General features: G+C 43.1%; 1 protein-coding gene across 13 annotated transcripts in view; it reads right to left on the bottom strand.

Annotated features, from left to right (window-relative positions):
- LOC134209197 (protein phosphatase 1 regulatory subunit 12A) overlaps positions 1-23,664 on the bottom strand; it is a 285,951-nt gene that overhangs the window by 97,899 nt on the left and 164,388 nt on the right. For 12 of the 13 annotated variants that reach the window (XR_009978727.1, XR_009978728.1, XR_009978737.1 and 9 more), the window contains 4 exons: positions 16,422-17,438; positions 16,052-16,235; positions 15,734-15,984; positions 15,596-15,646 (listed from right to left, as the gene is read on the bottom strand). Coding sequence is in view for 1 of the 13 variants with exons in the window: in XM_062685190.1 (XP_062541174.1) it covers positions 15,596-15,646; positions 15,734-15,984; positions 16,052-16,235; positions 16,422-17,438 (1,503 nt within the window). In the remaining 12 variants the exon portion in view is untranslated. The remainder of the gene's footprint in view (positions 1-15,595; positions 15,647-15,733; positions 15,985-16,051; positions 16,236-16,421; positions 17,439-23,664) is intronic. The other variant, XR_009978738.1, reaches the window with a different exon arrangement.

Genomic DNA, 23,664 nt, shown 5'->3' on the forward strand with positions numbered 1-23,664 from the left:
GTCTTTCGCCAACTACGGTGTTTATTGCCGGGTGTTTATTTTTCGCAAGTGGTAGCAGGTGAAGCCAAAGACCGAAATTCGGATCTATTTACTTTGTCCGAATTTCTGAGCCTAGTACGTGAGCTCTACTCTAGGCTTTCAATATGTACCAGCAAAGCTATGCAATTTCTTGCTCTTTCGGAGCTGATGATGGCAAAATATGTGTGCGATGGATAATCTATCTACACTCAAGGTTTTGAATTGGAATGGGAGGTCCCTGCGAAATAAAGCTCCCGAATTGTTCGACTTCATGATTTAACATCAAATAGACCTGGCAATAATAACGGAAACTTGGCTGTCATCAAACATGTCTATTTCACATGGATTATTCTCTTGTATACGACTGGATAGAAGCTCAGATAGAGCAGAACGAGGAGGAGGTGTGATGATTGTTGTGCGAAAAGGGATCTCATATGAACAAATTGATTACCTGGATGTGAAGTCTATTGAAGCAGTTGGCGTCATTGTCCAATCATCTAGGACTCCTATACGTATTATTGCCGCGTACTATCCAGGTGGGTCTAGCAGACAACAAATTGAACAATTCCGAAGAGACATAAGTTAATTGCTTTATTCAGCCGATCCAGTGTACGTCATCGGCGACTTCAACGCACGTTATCGGGCCTGGAACTGCTTAAAAGCCAACAAATCCGGAAAAGTATTATTCCTATCTGCACGAAATACCGGCATAACTATCCACGTTCCTGACTCACACACCTTCATTCCCACCGGCAGAGGAAAGCCATCAACACTAGACTTGACCCTGTCCAACAACAGATTCAACACATCGGTGCCGAATGTGGTGCATGATTTATCTTCAGACCATCTGCCAGTAACCTTCACTATTGATGCTGAAACACCTTACAACCCTAATGTAAACCAACACCGAAACTATAATTGCGCAGACTGGTCAAGATTTCGAGGAATCATGGACGATAGGATTGATCTGTCTGCAAATGGAATAATTTCTAACATCGACTGTCCTGCTGAAATCAATGAAGCAATCGAGTTTTTGACAGATACTATCACTGATGCCGAGGCCTTGGCTGTCCCTCTTGTTAACATTCAACAACATCAGCCAACATTACCAGAAAAGCTAGAATCCGAAAGCAACAAGTTTTGGAAGATCAGCAAACTTCTGCGTAACAAGTGTAAATATAATCCTCCCCTCAAAGTCGGCGACTCCCTTATCGTCTCACCTGAGCGATTCCAAGCAACAGCATCAAAATTTAAGAAAATTTTTAATTCATGATTTTCTATTGAGTTGAAACTTTGCACAGTTTTTCAATTTCATCTAAATCGTCATTTTTCGATATCAAATCTTCATATTGAGTCACGACTAACTTTTCAAAAGGGTGTATGTGAAAATGGTTCAAAAATATTTAAAAAGCTGCACAGCGGAATGTTCGATTGTTATGATTTTTTCAGCAAAGTTAGACAACTAAATGGTGATTCTTAAGAAAATGTGCACAGTAAAAAAAAATCTTTTTTTGCCTTTTAAAATATCATTTTTGTCACAAAAACTCAAATATCTCAAAACCCTATCTTTTTTCGAACGTAATTTGTTTAGGGAAAACGGTCCATTATATTAGCTATCTACCATAAAAATTTGGTGATGGTAAACTAATAAACAAAAAAGTTATGACATTTCAAACATTTCACAATTTTCACATATAGTAAACAAAAAATAATTTCCGTGTATTTCTTTTTTCAAGAATCGCAGTTTGATGCTGATTTTATTGTTAAGGGCCTTGCGTGAGTTAAACAAGTTGTTTGTATGATATTCCATATTTATGTATTCATCGATATTATGTATATTATACATATGTATAAATATTATATGTATAAATAAATAAAAATGAATTAATATTATCCTAAGTATTAAATTAAATGTGGCAGTTACACAATGTTGTTATAAAAACTCTAAGAGTTTTGGGTTTGAATTTTGGTATGGGTTATGATATCATGAAAACAGTTTATTAATACTTATTTTTATTTATTTTATTCAAATTTTTAAAATATCGAACACTTTTGAATTATTATCAGCACAGTTTGAGTATAGTTTTGTTTTAATTTTATTTTCCGACAATGGAATGAAACAGTGAAATTTTTGGGTTCCTTGGATCGTTTTCGCGTTATTAAATTGCTCGCTGAGCTCTGAAGCCTTTATTTCGTACTCTTCAGTAGTAGTAAAACAAAATGATAATTTGGTTAAATCTTTTCTTTTCTACGATTTTCCCAATCAAAAAGTTCTTTCGCAGTTTTAATTGGATGCTCACGTTCTTTGGCTAAACTTGCTCTTGTGGCCATGCGCTTTATTGTTCCTCCAATAGCATCACAAGGACCTTTGCCATGTGATGTAGCAAAAAATGCCATTCTGCATCAATTCCGTACATTGATTTAAATTGACATAGGCTCGAAAAATTCTTACGATTTTTGTACTGCGACGCTGCTCCATCAGACATGAAATATATCTTTTTGACTTCTTTATGCTTATCAACGCGTAAAAAGTTAATCATTTTTTCAATGAACAAGTTTACGGATACTGAATCGTGTCTTAAATCTTCGGAAATTATAATAAAACTTAAGTGTTCAATTTGCGTACTTCCATTAAAATAAATAACGAATGGATGAATTGTAGCTTGTTGTACGTTCCAGTGATGGGACTGCACTTCATCTTGCAATACAAAGCTGTAATTTTCAGAAAAATCACAAATGACTAAAAATTCACCATTTTGTAATGTATTTTTCGTATTTTTAAAGCTGGATTGTTCTGTTTTAATGAAATCGTGAGGATTAAACTTTCTAATTTCAAGCAAAAATATGACACAAACTCATCTACAGGTTTTACAATAGTTTCTATGTCACACCTATCCGTGGTCACCCATTGCTCAAATGATAACTGATCAATATATTTTTCTTCAAACTCAGCGAATAAAGTATTTTCCAATGATGAAGAATCTGGACAATCCGAACAAGATCGTAGATAGCAATTTGATGTTGTATTTTCACACAAAAGACTACCAGTTAACATTTTAATATCCTTTGTTAAATTGATTCTTTTCAAACTATGTAAAATAAGATTAATATTCTCATGGGTTGTGCACACACACATTATGTGTTCCTGAATTGGAAAGAAGCTTACATTGCCTTGGCCGAAGGCTTGCAAATGAGGAAAAACCTATTTTAATATTTCGATTTTAAGGACGGCTACGCAGTCTTGAATTATTGAAACAAGATGTTTATTTATCCGACGTTTCGACACGGGGATGGTGTCTTCATCAGGGGAAAAATACGGTATTTGTTCCTAGTCTATTGTTTAGTCTAACATTAACTGTCTGGTACGGATTTTGGAGGCGGTATCCGAAAGAAAATTCGCGTTATCTGTTAGTGTCAATGTTTTTGAAATTGTGTGTTCTCGAAGTTATGTACCAGAAAAATCCGTACCAGACAGTTAATGTTAGACTAAACAATAGACTAGGAACAAATACCGTATTTTTCCCCTGATGAAGACACCATCCCCGTGTCGAAACGTCGGATAAATAAACATCTTGTTTCAATAATTCAAGACTGCGTAGCCGTCCTTAAAATCGAAATAAAAATATACAGTCGATTTCTCAATAGTTCCTATTTTAATATTATCGTGAATTTCCTTGAAGCGTGTGTACGCTTCTTTCAAAGTCGTCATCATTAATCGTTTTTGGATTGCTTGACGCTTTCCATCTTTTTTTACTGATACATAATCTTTTTGACCAGGCATAGCTCGACTTACTTCATCATCTTCAAAATATTGAACTACTATTTCTTTTGTCTCATCTGTTAATGCAGTACTAGACCTAGTATTTTTGGTTGAAAGACAGTTATTCTTCAATTGTTTTGCCTCTTTTACTGTATTTCTATTGGTTTTGAACTCATCAATGGCATCCTGAATAGACCACGAACTTGGCAGCATCGACAAAATCAATAATTTTTCTTTCCTTGTCGTGGCTGCATTCGAGAACCTTTCCTTCATATTTATAATTACCTCATCGTAGTCTGTATTTTCCACATCATCAGGTCCTAATTTGAAGAGGTTTCTTCGTACAGCTTCGTTTATTTCACGGTATTTTTTCTCCGGGTAATAAACGTTACTCCATTTAATCGGAGTCACTTTTATCCCAGCTATGCCCTCGTTAAAGCGTTCGATGTTGACCTTTTGGATACACTCATCTTCCGATTGATTTGTTGAAACAGATTTCGCTGATGGTACGGTGGCAAGGCTCTCAGCACTTAATACTTCTGGTAATTCCTCAGTTGTTGTCGATACATCTGGCAATTCCTCAGCTGCTGTCGTTTTCGAACTTCCTGCGCTCTGCTCAACCGATGATATACAGATTGCTCTTTTGTCAACGTTTAGACGGCAGGACGTGCAAATGCGTAAATTTGTATTCAATGTGGACATTGGAGCATAACCAGTCGCTTTCAGTTTATCTATGGTGCTTTCGGTGAGATTTCGTAACTCTTTTGAACACTTTTTTCCATCAAACGGCCTACAACAGTTGAGAAAGCGGCTACTCATGTTGTTCGTAATATTTCAATAAACAAAATCACTTTTAAGTTTTTACTGACTAGTTTGGTCTCATTTGCTTGACTGAAGAAAAATTACTATAAGATCTTTAACAACCTTAGTAGTAGTAATTTTTTGCTTTTTCGTGAGCATTGTCATGGTATGTACCTATCATGCATTTGTTGTTGTTGAAGATACCCGTTTCCTCCCGATCATAAAGTCTATTCTCTAAGAGGTATTTTTGCAGGTAAACTATAGACGTACACGTGTATATAAATCTTTGATTTTGCAGCTTTTGTCTTAAAATAACATTTCTGATATGTTTCTATCAACGTTATTATCAACAGGTTTCAACACTATTAAAAGAATTTTTCGTCAGTCACGTGCAATGAAAATTATGACACTATCAATACTTTTGATCACAACACTGGATCGTGTCTAAGTTTCTTATAGATGCTATGAATAATTAAATCAAAATATCATGAAAACAACTTGTTTAAATCACGTCCCTTAACAATAAAATCTGCATCAAACTGCAATTCTCGAAATAACTTACACAGAAAAAATTTTTTTACTAAATGTGAAAATTGTGAAATGTTTGAAATGTCATAACTTTTTTGTTTATTAGTTTACCATCACCAAATTTTATGGTAGATAGCTAATATAATGGACCGTTTTCCTAAAAAAATTACGTTCGAAAAAAGATAGGGTTTTGAGATATTTGAGTTTTTGTGACAAAATGATATTTTAAAGGCAAAAAAATTTCTTTTTTACTGTGCACATTTTCTTAAGAATCACCATTTAGTTGTCTAACTTTGCTGAAAAATCATAACAATCGAACATTCCGTTTTTGCTGTGCAGCTTTTTAAATATTTTTGAACCATTTTCACATACACCCTTTTGAAAAGTTAGTCGTGACTCAATATGAAGATTTGATATCGAAAAATGACGATTTAGATGAAATTGAAAAACTGTGCAGAGTTTCAAATATTTTCGAAATGGTCGCTCAGGATCGACTGACATGCCCCCGTGGAATGCCTCACCTATGGGAAAAGCAGGTATACTAGCCGAAAAGTTTGCCAACGCTCACTTGAATACACTGCCAGGTGATTACGTTACCAATATAGCTGTAGATGAGTCCGTACAGGAGATTTCTCGGCACCTGGACCGAAACAACGATGGTAGCACATACGCCAAACCTAAAGAAGTTCGTACCATTATCCACCAGTTAAAAGCGAATAAATCACCGGTGAAGGATGGTGTACGCAACATCGTGCTCAAGAACCTCTCAAGCAAGGGAATCGTCTTTTTGACAAGGAAAGTTCCAAGAAGCTCCAAAGCGTCCTTTCAAAAGTTTTTTTTTTATTCTCGGAGGCTCGGAATCTGAAGCCTCCTTTCAAGAGGCTCGGAAGCCTCCTTTCAAGAGGCTCGGAAGCCTCCTTTCAAGAGGCTCGGAAGCCTCCTTTCAAGAGGCTCGGAAGCCTCCTTTCAAGAGGCTCGGAAGCCTCCTTTCAAGAGGCTCGGAAGCCTCCTTTCAAGAGTCTCGGAAGCCTCCTTTCAAGAGCGTCGGAAGCCTTCTTTCAAGAGGCTCGGACGCCTCCTTTCAAGACGCTCGGAAGCCTTCTTTCAAGACGCTTGGAAGCCTTCTTTCAAGACGCTTGGAAGCCTCCTTTCAAGACGCTCGAAAGCCTCCTTTCAAGAGGCTCGGAAGCCTCCTTTCAAGAGGCTCGGAAGCCTCCTTTCAAGAGGCTCGGAAGCCTCCTTTCAAGAGGCTCGGAAGCCTCCTTTCAAGAGGCTCGGAAGCCTCCTTCAAGAGGCCTGGAAGCCTCCTTCAAGAGGCCCGGAAGCCTCCTTTCAAGAGGCTCGGAAGCCTCCTTCAAGAGGCTCAAGCCTCCTTCAAGAGGCCTGGAAGCCTCCTTCAAGAGGCCTGGAAGCCTCCTTCAAGAGGCCTGGAAGCCTCCTTCAAGAGGCCTGGAAGCCTCCTTCAAGAGGCCCGGAAGCCTCCTTTCAAGAGGCCTGAAGCCTCCTTTAAGAGGCCTGGAAGCCTCCTTTCAAGAGGCCTGGAAGCCTCCTTCAAGAGGCCTGGAAGCCTCCTTTCAAGATGCCTGGAAGCCTCCTATCAAGAGGCCTGGAAGCCTCCTTTCAAGAGACTCCGAAGCCTCCTTTCAAGAGGCCTGGAAGCCTCCTTCAAGAGGCTCGGAAGCCTCCTTCAAGAGGCCTGGAAGCCTCCTTCAAGAGGCTCAAGCCTCCTTCAAGAGGCTCGGAAGCCTCCTTCAAGAGGCTCAGCCTCCTTCAAGAGGCCTGGAAGCCTCCTTCAAGAGGCCTGGAAGCCTCCTTCAAGAGGCCTGAAGCCTCCTTCAAGAGGCCTGGAAGCCTCCTTCAAGAGGCCTGGAACCTCCTTCAAGAGGCCTGCAAGCCTCCTTCAAGAGGCCTCGGCAGCCTCCTTCAAGAGGCCTGGCAGCCTCCTTTCAAGAGGCCTCGGCAGCCTCCTTTCAAGAGGCCTGGCAGCCTCCTTCAAGAGGCCTGGCAGCCTCCTTTCAAGAGGCTCGGAAGCCTCCTTTCAAGAAGCCTGGAAGCCACCTTCAAGAGGCCTGGAAGCCACCTTTCAAGAGGCCTGGAAGCCTCCTTTCAAGAGGCTCAGGCCTCCTTTCAAGAGGCTCAAGCCTCCTTCAAGAGGCTCGGAAGCCTCCTTTCAAGAGGCTCGAAGCCTCCTTTCAAGAGGCCCGGAAGCCTCCTTTCAAGAGGCTCGGAAGCCTCCTTCAAGAGGCTCAGGAAGCCTCCTTTCAAGAGGCCTGGAAGCCTCCTTCAAGAGGCTCGAAGCCTCCTTTCAAGAGGCCTGGAAGCCTCCTTTCAAGAGGCCTGAAGCCTCCTTCAAGAGGCCCGGAAGCCTCCTTTCAAGAGGCTCGAAGCCTCCTTTCAAGAGGCTCGGAAGCCTCCTTTCAAGAGGCTCGGAAGCCTCCTTTCAAGAGGCTCGGAAGCCTCCTTTCAAGAGGCTCGGAAGCCTCCTTTTAAGAGCCTCCTTTCAAGAGGCTCGGAAGCCTCCTTTCAAGAGGTTCGGAACCCTCCTTTCAAGAGGCTCGGAAGCCTCCTTTCAAGAGGCTCGAAAGCCTCCTTTCAAGAGGCTCGGAAGCCTCCTTTTAAAAGGCTCGGCAGCCTTCTTTCAAGAAGCTCGAAAGCCTCCTTTCAAGAAGCTCGGAAGCCTCCTTTCGATAGGCTCGGAAGTCTCCTTTTAAGAGGCTCGGAAACCTCCTTCAAGAGGCTCGGAAGCTTCCTTTCAAGAGGCTCGGAAGCCTTCTTCCAAAAGGTTCGGAAGCCTTCTTCCAAAAAGCTCAGAAGCCTCGTTTCAAGAGGCTCGGAAGCCTCCTTTTAAGTGGATCGAAAGCCTCCTTTCAAGAGACTCGAAAGCCTCCTTTCAAGAGACTCGAAAGCCTCCTTTCAAGAGCTTCGGAAGCCACCTTTCGAAAGGCTCGAAATCCTCCTTTCGAGATGCTTGAAAGCCTGTTTTCAAAAAGCTAGAAAGCCTCCTCTTAAGAGGCTTAGAAGCCTCCTTTCAAGAGGCTCGGAAGTCAATATTTCAAGGACAAGTGAGGTTGTCAAAATGCGTTGTATGCTTTATATTTTATTGTGAGCCATTCCTCGTAATAATAATGTGAATATAATGATCACTTAAAACAAAATCATCTTTAGTTGCCGTGCCCCATATGGCGAGCTTGCCGCAATTTCCCCTACAAGACCTTTGTTTTCGCGTCGACCTAATTTTCAACGATGAAAGTTTTAGGTCCCGGGTCGTTAAGGGTTAATTTCGCGTATCACCTTTCGCACTACTTTTCGTCACTGGTACTGGCAACGGTTTACTACCGGCAATGGTTCACGGCTGCAGAATCACGGTTTCGAATAAGAACACTGGAATAACGATTTGGATGGAGTATATTTCACTTTGATCACGATTTGATAACTGATTTTACATTGGCATCTGGGACAATATTTATACCGTTTCCTTCCCATGGACTCATATGGCATCATTTTGTCTCTATTGATTCTTTTCATTGCATGTCGTATTCAGTTTGAGGTGATTTTCAATATTGTTTTGTCCCTAAATTATTTGAATTTTTGTACATAAGGAACTATAAAGGTTGACGAGTCATCTTCTTAGGCGTACGATCTGTGTATATATTAACTCTTCTTTCTACATTCCTATCTCCGTTTCATTTCTTGCATGCAACTTTTGATTGTTCACAGCGGTACGCAATAGTGTATAAGTGAGTGGTAACTCATAACTGACTACTACTACTGTACGTGTATGTCTAACGAGATCAAAACAAAATGCTGCAGATGGTGCAGATTGATTCGGTAAGTAATTAATTTGTTATTTGATTTCTACTTATTACAATTCATGTTTATGTTTCTATTTCAGTTCAATATGATGACTCCGGCCGGAACATGCCGCCCACCAAAATTTATGTTTTAATTTTCAGGACTTACTGGTAACTTGCTCAGATTATGGATGGACTGGACAATCTCGCCGGTTGATGTTTTTATGGTTGCTAATCTGGGGTTTCCGTCAGGTGCTTGATGCAGACGAAGAATTCTTCCGATGATCCACTGATTTATTGGTAATTTCGAATGTTTCACCAGCACCAGATCATTTTCGTGCACCAGGTTGGTCATTCGATGCCATTTGCCTTTTATTTGAAGCTCTGGGATGTATTCCTTGCTCCAGCGATCCCAGAAATGTTGACGCAGATCGTGAATGTAGCGAAATCTTACATCGTACGGTTCGTCGGAGCTTGGTTGGTAATCTTGATCGTTGATTGCTGTTATGGGTCTCCCAATCAAGAAATGTCCCGGAGTAAGTGGTTGCAAATCGTTTGGGTCGTTTGAAGTTGGTGAAATGGGACGTGAATTGAGAATTCCTCAATCTCAGTGAGCAACGTAGCAAACTCTTCGAATGTGAGACGAGCATTTCGTGACACGATGTTGAGATGATGTTTTGCTGATTTCACTGCTGCTTCCCATAGTCCTCCCATATGCGGCGAGCCAGGTGGGTTGAAGTGCCATTGCGTTCCACCCGTTGATAGCAAATTTGCCACCCGATTGTTGTGTTCGGATGAATTTATCTTCCGATACCAGTTGCGCATTTCGTTGACAGCGCCAGTGAAATTGGTGCCATTGTCACTGTACATGTGTCCGCAATGCCCTCTTCTAGCTAGAAATCGCCGCATAGCTGCTAAGAAAGCCCTGGTGGAGAGTTTTGAAACCGCTTCAATGTGGACTGCCTTAGTTACAAAGCATACAAAGATGGCAATGTAGCCTTTCGTTGTTGGTGAGCCTCTACATCTTCTCTCAACTAACGTGATTGGTCCCGCATAGTCCACTCCACAGTGGTAGAATGGTGGTGCTTGAGTTAGCCGTTGTTGTGGAAGTTGTCCCATGATCTGCTGTAGCATTCCACGATTTGGATTGTTCCTGTGACATGGGATGCACCTCCAAACTGTATTCCTCGCCAACTTTCTGCCTTGTGGAACCCAGTATAAGGACCTGACGGAAGCAAGTAACGAGGTTGGTCCCAAATGATGGTTGCGGATGTGTTCATGTTGGAATATTAAGGTTGCTAGTCTGCTTTCCGCCGGGATGATTAATGGATGTTTCGCATTATGTTCCAAATCAGATCTGGCGAGTCGGCCGCCCACCCTGAGGAGAGAGCTTTCGATAAATGGACTTAAAGCAAGAATCTTGCTTCGGTGTGGTAATTGTAGTCCCTTTTCCAGTGCCGTTATTTCTGCAGCATAGGCTTGGTGCTGCGTATACCGGACTAAGAGATTTCGCGCTGATAATACTTCTGCTACTGATAGAGGCCCAGTAATCCGTTGACTGCGTTCGAGTTGACAGTTTTCTCCGAATCGGATTATCCACGCTGTCACCCGGATTAGCTTGTAGTATGACGAAAATCGGTTAGCCAAATCCTCGATCACGTCACTGGTCGTCATAATATATGCGAGGATCGGCTGCTGACGTCGAACTTCGTTGTCAACAATTTCTCGTTCCTTTGCGGTAATATTCGGCAAGATTAGAGTGTCGGTGATAACCTTCCAGTCTGGTCCATGCCACCAAAGTTTAGACGTTGCTAGTACGCATGGTGCTACTCCGTGCGTGAGAAGATCGGCTGGGTTCACCTTTGTTGGTACATGTCTCCAATCCGATGCTGGGATGACGGAGTTGATTGCAGCTACCCGGTTGGCTACAAATATTTTCCACCGAGCGGGGTCGCCGGCGATCCATGCTAGTGTGGTTGTTGAGTCGCTATGCCCTATTGTTCGATGGATTGAATTCGAAGTGATGCTTTCATGGCCTTGACTAATTCAGCCAATAACGCTGCTGCACAAAGCTCCAATCGAGGAAGAGACGGTTTGTTTATCGGTGCCACCTGAGACTTCGAGCCGAGCAGACACGAGCTGTAGTTGCCGTTCACGTCAATGGCAATGAGATAGACAGCTGCACCGTAGACTTCAAGCGAAGCATCGCAGAAGCCATGAAGCTGATACTGCACTGGGTCGCTGATGCCGATGCAGCGACGAGGTATCCTGATTCGCCAGACGTCTTGTAGGTGCATTAAATACGTTCGCCACCGGTGGTTGAACTGGTTCGGCAACGGCTCCGACCAATCGACTTGGATCTTCCACAGTTCCTGCATCAGCATTTTTGCTATGACGACTACAGGACCAATCAGTCCAAGTGGGTCGAAAATTTTGGCAATAGTGGAGAGTACCTCACGTTTTGTGAAATACTCCTTGATGGGGTCGCACGCTGCCTTAAAAGTGAGGAGATCTTCCCGATACTGCCACTGAATGCCAAGGGTCTTGATGGTGTCTTGACAGTCAACTGTGTGGACAGGATTCACTGCCTGGTCTTCTGGAGGTATCTCTGCCAGCACTTCCTTGTCGTTGGAAGCCCATTTTCGGATGACAAAACCTCCTCGTTGCAGCATGGCGGAAACTTGACGGCGCTTCTCGATCGCTTCTTCGCGTGTGGCAGCACCGGATAGTAGATCGTCGACGTAAAAGTCTTCAATCGCATCCTTTGCTAGCGGAAACTCGTGACCTTCATCCTCTGCTAGCTGGTTCAATGTTCTGGTGGCTAGATACGGCGCACAAGACATGCCAAATGTAACGGTGTTGATTCCGTATTCAGCCAGCGGTTGTCCTGGCTCCTGCCACAGCATTCGGATGAGCTTGCTGTCGTCTTCGGTTACACGTATCTGCAGATACATCTTTTCAATGTCTCCCGTAATCACAACGGCGTGCAAACGGAAGTTGATGAGCAGGTTGTAAAGCGTGTCCTGCACGATGGGACCGGTTGCCAACAAATCGTTGAGTGACAGGCCGTTTGATGATTTTTGTGCAGCGTTGACCACTACACGAAGCTTCGTTGTGCTGCTGTCTGCTTTGGTGACTCCGTGGTGTGCCACATAGATGATCTTCGGATGATCTGGATCCGGGGGAATCCTTGAGATGTGGTTGGCTGCCAAGAAAGCTTCCATGTACTTATGGTAAAGACCGTATTTCTCCGGATCTCTTTGTAGCTGCCTTTGCATCGCAGTGAATTGGGCCAATACAGCGTAACCGGTTTCCCCGATTGCCGCTGGGTTTAGTACGAAGGGAAGCTTCACCACATAGCGTCCAGTTGCATCACGGACTGTAGTTTGGGTGTAGTGTTCCTCGCAAAACTTCTCCTCTTTCGTCAGGTGCTTGCTTGGTTTGAAATCTTCGATCTCCCAGAATTTTGCGACTAATTTGCTTAGCGATGGTTCTTCAGAGTCGATGCTGGACACAAAGCACATTGGTCCCTTCTGAGCGGAGATGGTTGACTCGAAGAATCCGGCTACCACCCAACCTAGGGCGGTCTCTTGAATGATTGGCTTGCTTGGTCCTAGTGACACGCGTTCCGATCGAAGCAGGTCGTAGAAAACGCTGGCTCCAATCAGCAAATCGATATCGCCGGGAATATTGAACCTTTCGTCCGCCAACGGTCTGCCAGGATGCAGTTCCCAGTCAGAAATGTCGGCAAATTGGTGCGGAATAGGATCCGCAATCTTGGATAAAACTGCACAGTCGATTCGGATGTTGTAGTCGGAAATTCGTGATTTCAGGTCTACCCTGACGGCTTCGGTAATCTTGGTCATTAATCCGGAAATTCCTTTAAGCGGCAAGTTTATTCTGTGTGTCTTCAACCCCAGCTTCTTCAAGAGATTTGCCGTGACGAAGTTTGCTTGCGACGCAGAATCTAATAGAGCACGGGCGGGGATCTGTTGACCATTTGCGTCGACAAGAACGACAACGGCGGTGGCGAGAAATACTGAGGTAAAACAATCGTTGTACGAGAGTTGACTGGTGACTCCGAATGAGAGCTGACTGCCCTGTGGCGGGATAGATACTAGCGGCGGTCCTTCATGGAGAAGAGTGTGATGTCGTTTCTTGCACTTACGGCAGTCTCCAGCAGTGCAGGAATTTTTGCCGTGGGACGCACAGAGGCAATTCTTGCACAGGCCTAGCTGGTTGACCAAACGAATCCGTTCAGCAACCGGGATTTCTTGGAAACGTTTGCAATAGTATAACCTGTGCGGGCCTTCGTTGCAGACGGAGCACTTTGTGGGAGTCTTCGGTTCTTCGTGGGTGCTGACGAAGCTTGAGCTCCGCGGTTGCGGCTTAGCGGAATGCTTCAGCGTTGGCTTTGAGGTCGGAGTTTGAGCCGTTTCCAACGAATAGGTTCGTTGCTCGAGAAACTCCAGAAATTCCTCCAGCTTAGGAGGCGTCTGCTTTGAAGCGATCTTATCCGACCACTGCTGTCGGGTTTCGGAATCTACCTTAGCCAAGAGAAGGTAAATTAACCAGCAGTCTCGATCTTCACGTTCAATCGCTTGCAATGCCCGCTTGACGTCGTCGGCCGTTTCGTGAAGTTTGCGTAGGCTGTTCACCGAAGGAATAACGGTGCTCGGAATTTCGCAGAACCGTTGAATATGATGATTAACGATCTGGTCTTTCCGATCGAAGCGCTTTTCAGAATGTCCAAGGCTCCGGCGTAGGCATTATCTTCGACCTTGATGTACTTCAAGAGGGCGGCTGCTCTTCCCGTAGTGTACGTTTTCAGGTAGAACAGCCTTTGTGCGTTCGTCAGTCGCGGATTGTTGTGCACGGAGCTGACGAACAGGTCGTAGAAGGAATTCCACTCCGTAGTCTCCCGAAAAGGTAGGGAGGATTCCCTTTGGAAGGTGTAGCTCGGGGGGAACTAGCGTAGCATTCGATTCCGGGCTGGCAACCGAATTTGAAACTCCTGGCGATGATCCCGGCAGATTGTCTCGATTAGCGGTCACTCGTATAAACTGCGTGATGGTGGCTTTTAGCGAGATATACCGCTTTTCGAGCTCGGCTTCAGAATCCAGGTGGTTTTCGATGGCCTCGGCATCCTCACAGAGGCCGATAATGGAAATTTGCAGGTCTCGAAAGTCTTGCCAAAGAAGATGCAAGTTATCGAGCTCAGCGTTGAGTTCGTCGATGGAAACCGTGTCCGTTTTGAGCTTGCTCACTCGTGTCGTGGACCGCTTCAACTTTCCTTCCACTGCGGAGCGTCGCAGCACTAGCTGTTCCATGGTGAATGTCGAAGGCATCCTGTCTACAGCGCCAAATGTTTTCGCGTCGACCTAATTTTCAACGATGAAAGTTTTAGGTCCCGGGTCGTTAAGGGTTAATTTCGCGTATCACCTTTCGCACTACTTTTCGTCACTGGTACTGGCAACGGTTTACTACCGGCAATGGTTCACGGCTGCAGAATCACGGTTTCGAATAAGAACACTGGAATAACGATTTGGATGGAGTATATTTCACTTTGATCACGATTTGATAACTGATTTTACATTGGCATCTGGGACAATATTTATACCGTTTCCCTTCCCATGGACTCATAGATGGCATCATTTTGTCTCTATTGATTCTTTTCATTGCATGTCGTATTCAGTTTGAGGTGATTTTCAATATTGTTTTGTCCCTAAATTATTTGAATTTTTGTACATAAGGAACTATAAAGGTTGACGAGTCATCTTCTTAGGCGTACGATCTGTGTATATATTAACTCTTCTACATTCCTATCTCCGTTTAATTTCTTGCATGCAACTTTTGATTGTTCACAGCGGTACGCAATAGTGTATAAGTGAGTGGTAACTCATAACTGACTACTACTACTGTACGTGTATGTCTAACGAGATCAAAACAAAATGCTGCAGATGGTGCAGATTGATTCGGTAAGTAATTAATTTGTTATTTGATTTCTACTTATTACAATTCATGTTTATGTTTCTATTTCAGTTCAATATGATGACTCCGGCCGGAACATGTCTGAAACATTTCGATATTATTGCATAAGCCTTACAATTATTATTGCAGGCGTCCAGATCAAGGACAGAATAATTGTCGAACAATAAGATAACGTTGAAATTTTGCATTTTAGTCCATATAAAGTGGTTTTCGAAATTTGAATCAAATTGTTCGGAATTTGAGACAATCCTTTTAAGAGGCTTGGAAGCCTCCTTTCAAGAGGCTCGGAAGCCTTCTTCCAAAAGGCTCGGAAGGCTCCTTTCAAGAGCCTCGGAAGCTTTGTTTCAAGAGGCTCGAAAGCCTCCTTTCGAGAGGCTCGAAAACCTCCTTTCAAATGGTTCGAAAGCCTCCTTTCAGGGTGAAAATTTTCTCGATTTTTTTAGAATATTGATATAACGTTCTGATGGTCCGATGAAGCTATGTGGTTCGAAGGAATGTAAATTTTAGAGAACACTTTGGATAATGTGCTTTGTAATGGAAGTGAGAATTTTTTTTATCTGTAATTTAAATAAAGTAAGGAATAAATAGTATTTTATGCTCCGTCCGTTAGAAGATGATTAGAGTTTGTTGCATTTACAATTTACGCAAATAAAATCATTGCTTTCCATCAAATGTATAGAAATAATATAAACAAATTTTTACTTACCTCCTTCTCTTCACCGTCGACAGGAGAATCTTGTCGGTCAGGATCAATATCCTATAAAAGATAAGGAAAAACGAACCAATTCAGTACACCTTTTCCCGAATAAGAAACGTCATATAGGTATCATAAAATGTTCCTCACCTCCATGTCGACGTGCACCAACCCGGTGGAGCGTCGCTTTTGACGCCTCCTTCTCTGGATCACGGCCTGCGTCGCTTGGGCACCAGTGCTACTGTTGGTGGTGCTACCGGTGCGGTTCTCGTTCTCCTTGTCATTCTCTTTGTTCTCCTCGCTGGCCGCCTTCAGTGGTCGGGTTCTCAGATGCAGGCTTGTGTCGTTTTGAAGACCGCTTGCCGCGGAACTCAGTTCCGGAGCTGACGTCGGACGAGATGCTGTTGGTTGATGAAGTGCATTGCTTAGCAGATCTTTCATAGCATGAAAGGGGTTGTTGCTACTTACTGTTAAGGCTGCTACTGTCACCGTTCTGCCTTCGTTGAGCCAACGATGACATTGAAATACTATTGAGTTCATTTTGATGCTGCTGCTGTCGACTATTTGAGGAAGAATCCAGGGCAGTGGCGATACTACTCGTAGTGTTTGTGGAAGCTGCACTCGTAGGTGCGGATGCGTCTTCAAGTTTGAACTAAAAAAAATTGACAGCGAATGAAAACTTATATTCTAAAACATGGTAAATCAAGTAGAATGAGACAGTATAGTAACCTAATTACCAGTTGGAATTGAATCGAAAGCAATACGAATGCACAGCATTATGATAGTTTTACATGCAGGATTTCGCAGTTATCGCTCGCGCACACCAAAAACAACTTACCTTGGAACCTCCGTCCACTTTCAACCGCCACGAGGGCCTCCGCTCAGCCGCAGCCGATGGTTGATGATGGTGGTGATGTAACGGGGACGAAGGTGCACTGGTGTCTTTCCGCAGCAGTACCGTTCCTTCTACGGCTGCAGCCGGGGTCGTATTCGAGGCGGTTGATTCACTACTGCTTTTCGTTGTCGTTGCTGCCGTTGCGGCGGTCGTTGGTACTTTCGAGCTAACGAAGTTCTCCTTATCGCTCTCGGCGTATTTGTTGGCCTCCTGGCGCAGTTTTTCCGCCAGGGTAAGGGAATTAGCATTGTCGATGTCGAACAGGGATCGTTTGGTAGCACTGAAGGGACCCGGCGTCCGAATGGTGGCCGTCACGGATGTTGACGACGCTGGCGTACTAATCGATGATGAATCCCCTGCCGCCGTCGATACGGATGACTTCGTCGATGTTGACGTCGTTTTCGTTAGGTCGTCCGAATCAGTCTTCTTGTAAAGATTATTGTTACTACTGTTAGGATTGTTGTTATTCGTGGTATTGCTGGAGGAGATGATGGATGCCGCAGTAGGCACGCTGAAGGTCGCTGTTACCGAAGGGGCGCTACTGTCCTTGCTTTTGCTATCTTTGGCGGTCGTTGTGGAATCACTGCTACCGGACGTGACACTGCTACTAAGCCTCGGAGTGGTGATCGTGTACGAAACACTGATCTTGCTGTCGTCTGTGGCGGAAGCGGTGTCGCTGCCTCCTCCTCCTCCGCCACCGCTGCCACCGCCACCCACATCGCCCCGATGGGATTTGATGGAAGCATTTGTCGGCAGAGAACTAGAGGGCGGGGCGCTGATGGTGAAACTGGCGGACACTTGCTGCTCGGCGGAAGTGTTGCTGCTACTCGACGACGAAGGAACTTTGCTGCTTACCTCGGAACTGGCATCCACCGACGGCACACGATCGTTGATGAGAGTGGATGAAGTGGTACTGCTTGAGGTGGTTGCTGTTGTGGATGAGCTTGCGGATGGGTCGCTCTGTTGGTTCGAGTGGACAAGGAATTTGTACATGTAAGCAGGGCGTAAGGCAGCATTTGAGTTTAGCTTTTGTTTGGTGAAGGATGATTCTTGTGTGTGCGGCGTGTTCTTTAGGTTACTGATTTACACAAACGGGAGAACAAGGACAGCTTCGCAGCTTTGTCTGTTGGTGGGATGTGAATAACCTCCAATGTAGGTCAAGGTCACAATGAAAGGGTGCTTGAACTATAATTCCAATTCAATAGAATAATTCCAAGCAATACAAACCCCATTCGATGTCGGTAACACATTTAAAATATTTATATTACCAACGAAGCAAAACAGTTCAAATAGAGCAGTGTTGAAAATAGCATCATACTTAAAGTATACTTATCCTTTTCCAAATTGCTCGCAACCTGCTGCATTCTACGAGGAATCCTGTCCCATTGTTTCCTACTAAGCATTGACCAGATTGGACTTGGACCAAAACGTTAAGGCCAAAATGCTAATTTTAAAACTTGTATAGATAAAACATCTTTTGGCACTTACACTCATTCGATTTGCTCATAACACTGATAATTAAGATCATGCTCTTATGCTTTTAATTTTTTTCAAATGCACGACGAAGACACCAAAACTGATACGACTTAAAGTTCTGTTACTAAAACCGAGATTTTGTTGCCAAAACTGAATGTATTTAAAATCAAATAGAGTCTGTACTTCCGTCGTACGCACGTTTGCTGTGTTCTCAATCAAATCAATCAATTGACGATCGCTATTTTTCCAATGTCATCAATACACAGATCTGTGATCAATACAAGGACCTTCCGAGGTTCAAATATTGATTATGATCATTATCTGGTAGCATGAAAGTGCCGCGTGAGCCTTTAATTCAAATCATCGCCGGTTCCAACCATGGGACGCCTAAACAAAAAGCAATGGTTGGTCCAAGGCGTTACGGAGCAATATGCTGCTAATCTTGACGAACGAATCGAAGAACATGCAGCCGGAGAAAAGCGCTTCCAAATTCACAAGGCTTTCAGTACAACGGCTAAAGAAATACTTGGTATGACACAAGCAAATCTATATAAATTGGTTCGACGTAGAGCGCAAAAGAGCGACTTGTTTAAAAAAAACAGGCCAGGACCCACAAGTCAAAACCGATAAGGATACAAAGAACTAAGGACAGCTGAGAAAAAATAGGAAGGGTTGTGTACAAGACACGACCGCAAGGTAGAAGTTGGACAACGTAAGGACACCATTGCGATGTTTCTGCCGTAACTAAGCACTCGTAACTAAGCATTCTTTTGAATAGAAAGTTGGTCTTGGAAAGAACCGATTTGTTTTCAATCATGCGTCTTCCTAATCACAAACAGCAGCAAAACCGAATGAGAATCTTGAATGAAAATTTCACTTGACTGCTACTGATGCTATCCATGCGAATACATTTTTATAGCGTCTTGCATTTTGAAAATTGTGGATTTGAGAGCTTCTTCCACTGATTCCCAGTCTAAGATACCTAGTTCAGATGCCACCGTTGCAGAAATATACTCCACCGCGCTGTCACGACCACGACCGCAGCAGACCCCATCGTAGCGAAACAAGCAACCGATAGTCCGAATGTTGCGAACGAAATGGGTCGCGTGCGGGAAAGCAGCTTTGGGTTGCTTCTTTCGCTACGATGGCGTCTTTGGCGGTCATGCCACCCGCCTCCCGTTCTGACGCGCGCTTGTGATTCTGCTACCGATAGAAACATTCTGCCATCACCAAGTGATTATGATTAGCACTTTGAAGAAAATTTGTATCGGTTTAACCTTCTCTTCTATAAAATTGTGGTTCTGGAAAGTCAGTCTTTCCAGTCACTAACAGCAACGAAATCATGATCTTGAGATCACATTGCTGCTACTGATGTCATCCATGCGAATACATTTTTGCAACATCTCCCTCCGACGAGCGCTTGTGATGTTACTGCCGAAGGCAACTGTCTGCAGTCGTTAAGCGATAATGACTTTGGGCTCAACCTTCTCTTCCATAAAATTGTAGTTCTGGAAAGAACCAAATTATTTTCCAAAAAGCCGTTTTCCAGACACTAACAGCAACAAAACCAAACAGAATCTTGAAATAATTTCACATTACAGATACTGATGTCATCCATGCGACATCTCCCTTCCAAGCGCGCTTGACTCTGCTACGGACGGCAACTTTCTGAGGTCGACAAGTGATTAATTTTCACTTTGAACCAAATCTTGCAGGCTTAACCTTCCCTTGTATAGAATGTTGGTCCTGAGAAGAACCGAATAATGAGCCTTCCGAATCACTAACAGCACTAACAGCGAGTCAAATTTCTGCTGTCGCCAAGCGATGATGATTTGCAATTTGATGGAAATTTATTTCGGTTCAACCTTTTCTACTATAAAATTGAGGATCTGAAAAGAACCGATTTGTTTTCAATAATGCGCCTTTACAATTAACTTAAGATCCATAACCATGCGAGAAAATGTCATTGAAGTGCCGCTGACCACTCGATAGTTTGCCCCTGAACCGCTACAGATGCAAAAACCACCGCCATCTATGCTGCGACCGCCACCAATGCCATTGTTTTGTCCGCACTCCGTGCCCGCTCCCCGCGCGAGCTGCTTCTGGTTTGTTTTTGAGGGATATTAACCTAGCAAGTCATACGTTCCTTAGCTGACGCGCGAGGGCGAAACACGTTTTTTGAAACCCACAGAAAATGAAACGGTGGGTCAAAAGGCCCATAACTTGCATCATTCTGATGTCCGTTTTGGGAAAGCATGAACGGGATTGGTTGGTTCTGATATTATTACTGGGTAGGATTACAATTGAATTTTTTAATGGTTTATAGAAAATAATAAAAAGTTTTAATGAAATTGATAAATTACTGGAGATTCCGAGTCGATTTGAATATAAATCCCAGAAATCCATCGAAGGATAAAGGCTCTACTAACGTTCAAAATCTTACATGATTTCGTGACGGTCCCCAATTTTGGATTCTGGTTTGACACCCAGTACCTTCGGATGAGACGTTTTCCAACGACAAAACTTAATCGGCATAAGAAACTATCAAAGGCGGCAGCTTGGCCAGGAACGACGCGCAGAAGTTCTACAGAATGCGAGTGTTGGTAGATTCATTTTTAAATCTCGCCGATTCATTCTCAAATTCGTTTGCAAATTTGAAGGAATGCATCACGTGTGGTTTTTCATTCAAATTCGCATCGTGTCACTCGTTTGCCAATCAAAAGGGTCTAAAATCAGTTTGGGTCAGTTTATTGCTTTTCAGTTGATTGGTCGAGCAGAGATGACGCAAAACAGATTGTCCATAACAAGATACGCGAAGCGAGAAAGGTGATCCGAAAGATCGGTAAAACCGATGGCCATTTCTAAAAGCACCAAGTGATGGAAATGGTCTTTAAGGGAGAAGATATCTTATCTACAAAAATCCACAGATTCAATGGGGCATCATGTCGTAACGTTCTATACAACATTTTCAGTATTGGCGTAAATAAGGGGGGCTATGGGGGGCTTGGCCCTTCCTAGTAAAAAAATAAACCCACCCCCTAGAATTTGAAAAGTTACTTAGCAGTGATATCAAATTTCAACATACAGCAACATACAGCTTAATGAAATCGTGGTACTTCGCCGGCAGTCGAAGACATCTGGTCAACCATTACGTTAACGAATAGGGCACTGCACGAAACAATCTCTTTCTCTTTCGTTCTTTATAAATTTTGACGTTTACTGGCCTTGTTGTTTTCTAATTTCTTTGCAGTAGTCCGTGCAGTGCCCTGATTCCTTGTTTTAAAATACGCATTTGCTCGGAAAAAGGCAAATTAGTGATACATTCTTTTGAATCACGCAATACGCCTTCTTTCAAATCACGCGTTTGCCCGGAGTGTGGCAAACAAGCATATGATGCAATGTTTTGAAACATGAATTTACCTGCTTTTTTAAGCATACGTTTAGTGTTTCATTGCAAATTCTTTTTTTCTGTGAAGTTCGCTTTGGTATCTTCTTCTTAATGGCATTACATCCCCACACTGGGACAAAGCCTCCTCGTAGCTTAGTGTTCATTAAGCACTTCCACAGTTATTAACTGCGAGGTTTCTAAGCCAGGTTACCATTTTTGCATTCGTATATCATGAGGCTAACACGATGATACTTTTATGCCCAGGGAAGTCGAGACAATTTCCAATCCGAAAATTGCCTAGACCGGCACCGGGAATCGAACCCAGCGACCCTCAGCATGGTATTGCTTTGTAGCCGCGCGTCATACCGCACGGCTAAGGAGGGCCCCTCGCTTTGGTATAGAAACGACCATTCATGTCAATCGGTCAACGGCGTGAAAGTAATAAGGACCATTTTTTCAATGATTGTTTAGGTTTATAGAAACTATTTAAGGACGAACTTTTCGGAATCATATCGCTTTTGACGGTTTGATTGGAAACAAGATGGCGTCTTTGCTTATCTCTTATTCTAGTGTTGGTTTTATTTTGTTCGAATAGTTGTAGATATACGATCGAGTCTGTATCGTTTGTGCTATATTGTGTCTGTTTTATTTGTTGATTCTGTGTCTTGACTCAAGAGGAAAGCCTGAAAGTAGGCAATAAAATGTTTAGTTGTGATTTGTCCCAACTTTGTCAGAAAAATATATTAAGCTCTTTTAGTGGAATGTATTGTTCCAATATTTGATGAGAATTACATTTGAGACTATTTTCGTATTTGTGAACTTTATTTGCTCTGACTTCTTAGAAGAACATTTCCACCTTCTCTGCTGTCGAGTTTCACTTTCATCTATTTGTTTGTATTTCCTTTCTCTGTTCTCACGGTTTTTTTTCACGAATGTGGTTTTCCGTCATGCAGCGTCTGGCAAGGCTATGCATGACGGAGAACTACTTCACATTTCGTGGCAACTACTACAAACAGACGAAAGGAGCACCGATGGGAAATCCGCTATCACCGTTTTTAAAGTGCGAACTGTTCATGGCGAATCTGGAGAACAAACCTATAAGAACAAGGAATACTACCCCAGAAGTGGTGGAGATACGTCGACGATATTTTCAGCATCATCAACCGAAAGGATCTACCCAGGATTTTGGAAGCGATAAACAACGTGCATAAGGACATCAAATTTACTCTTCGAAGAGGAAAAGAAGGTAAACTACCTTTCTTGGATCTACTAGTCATCAGGGAAGCAAATACAACATTGAGCCTCGAAATCTACAGGAAGCCCACGAACACCATGAGAGTCATCCCATATACATCGAACCATTCGTACCAACATAAAATGGCAGCATTTCATCACATGATCCACAGGATGCAGACGATACCCTGAGCGAAGAAGGAAAACGAAGGAACTACAATACATCTTGGAAACAGCGAAGATCAACGGATACCAGGAGAGGACTATACGAGCGATCATCAACAAGAAGGAAAGGACCCTACGACGAAATGGACATACAACGCTGACACCGATAGAGGAGCCGCTGAAAAGAGTTTCGGTCCCATATGATAAACACATCACCAACCAGCTACGCCCTCGACTAAGGAAATTCGGCATCGATCTAGTATTCTCCAGTAGAAGCAACCAACTCAAGTCTCTATTGGGTTCAACGAAGGATAAAGTAGAAATGTTGAATAAGGCAGGCGTTTATAAGATAAGTTGTTCCTAATGTGAAAAAATCTATGTAGGCCAAACAAAAAGATCATTAGATATAAGGTTCAAGGAACATATGGCGGAAGTGAGTATATGAAAAGAGAAACGATAAGGGATTACATTACGAATTTAGATCTATGGTAGCAGAGCATGTGTATAAGGAAAATCACCCAATTAAGGCATCAAATATTAAAATCTTAAGAAATGTCTCTTCCCATGGAAACTCGATGTAGCTGAGAGTTTGGAAATCCACCAACAGGTACAAACAGCGCTGTTGAATAAGGATCAGGAAATGGCAGCTCTTGGTTCTTCAAGTTTCTACCTAAACAATAAAAGTAATTTACAGTATAGGTAAATAAAGTAGGCAAATAAGATTAGATTAGGTACCTAGCGTAGTATAAATAGTGTAAGTTGCGATTGTTTTCTTCAAGTCGAGTCGAGTACAAGACACTGAAGACGACCACACAGTTGTGGTCGAAATACGTATCTGCAAAGATAACGAAAATTAACTAGTGGAATTAAATGGACAGTACTTAATTCGTCTTAGACCGTTTTTTTCAACTTTGTTCCAGACAC

This window comes from Armigeres subalbatus, chromosome 2 (genome assembly GCF_024139115.2).
Source record: "Armigeres subalbatus isolate Guangzhou_Male chromosome 2, GZ_Asu_2, whole genome shotgun sequence".
Classification (NCBI taxonomy): Eukaryota; Metazoa; Arthropoda; class Insecta; order Diptera; family Culicidae; genus Armigeres; species Armigeres subalbatus.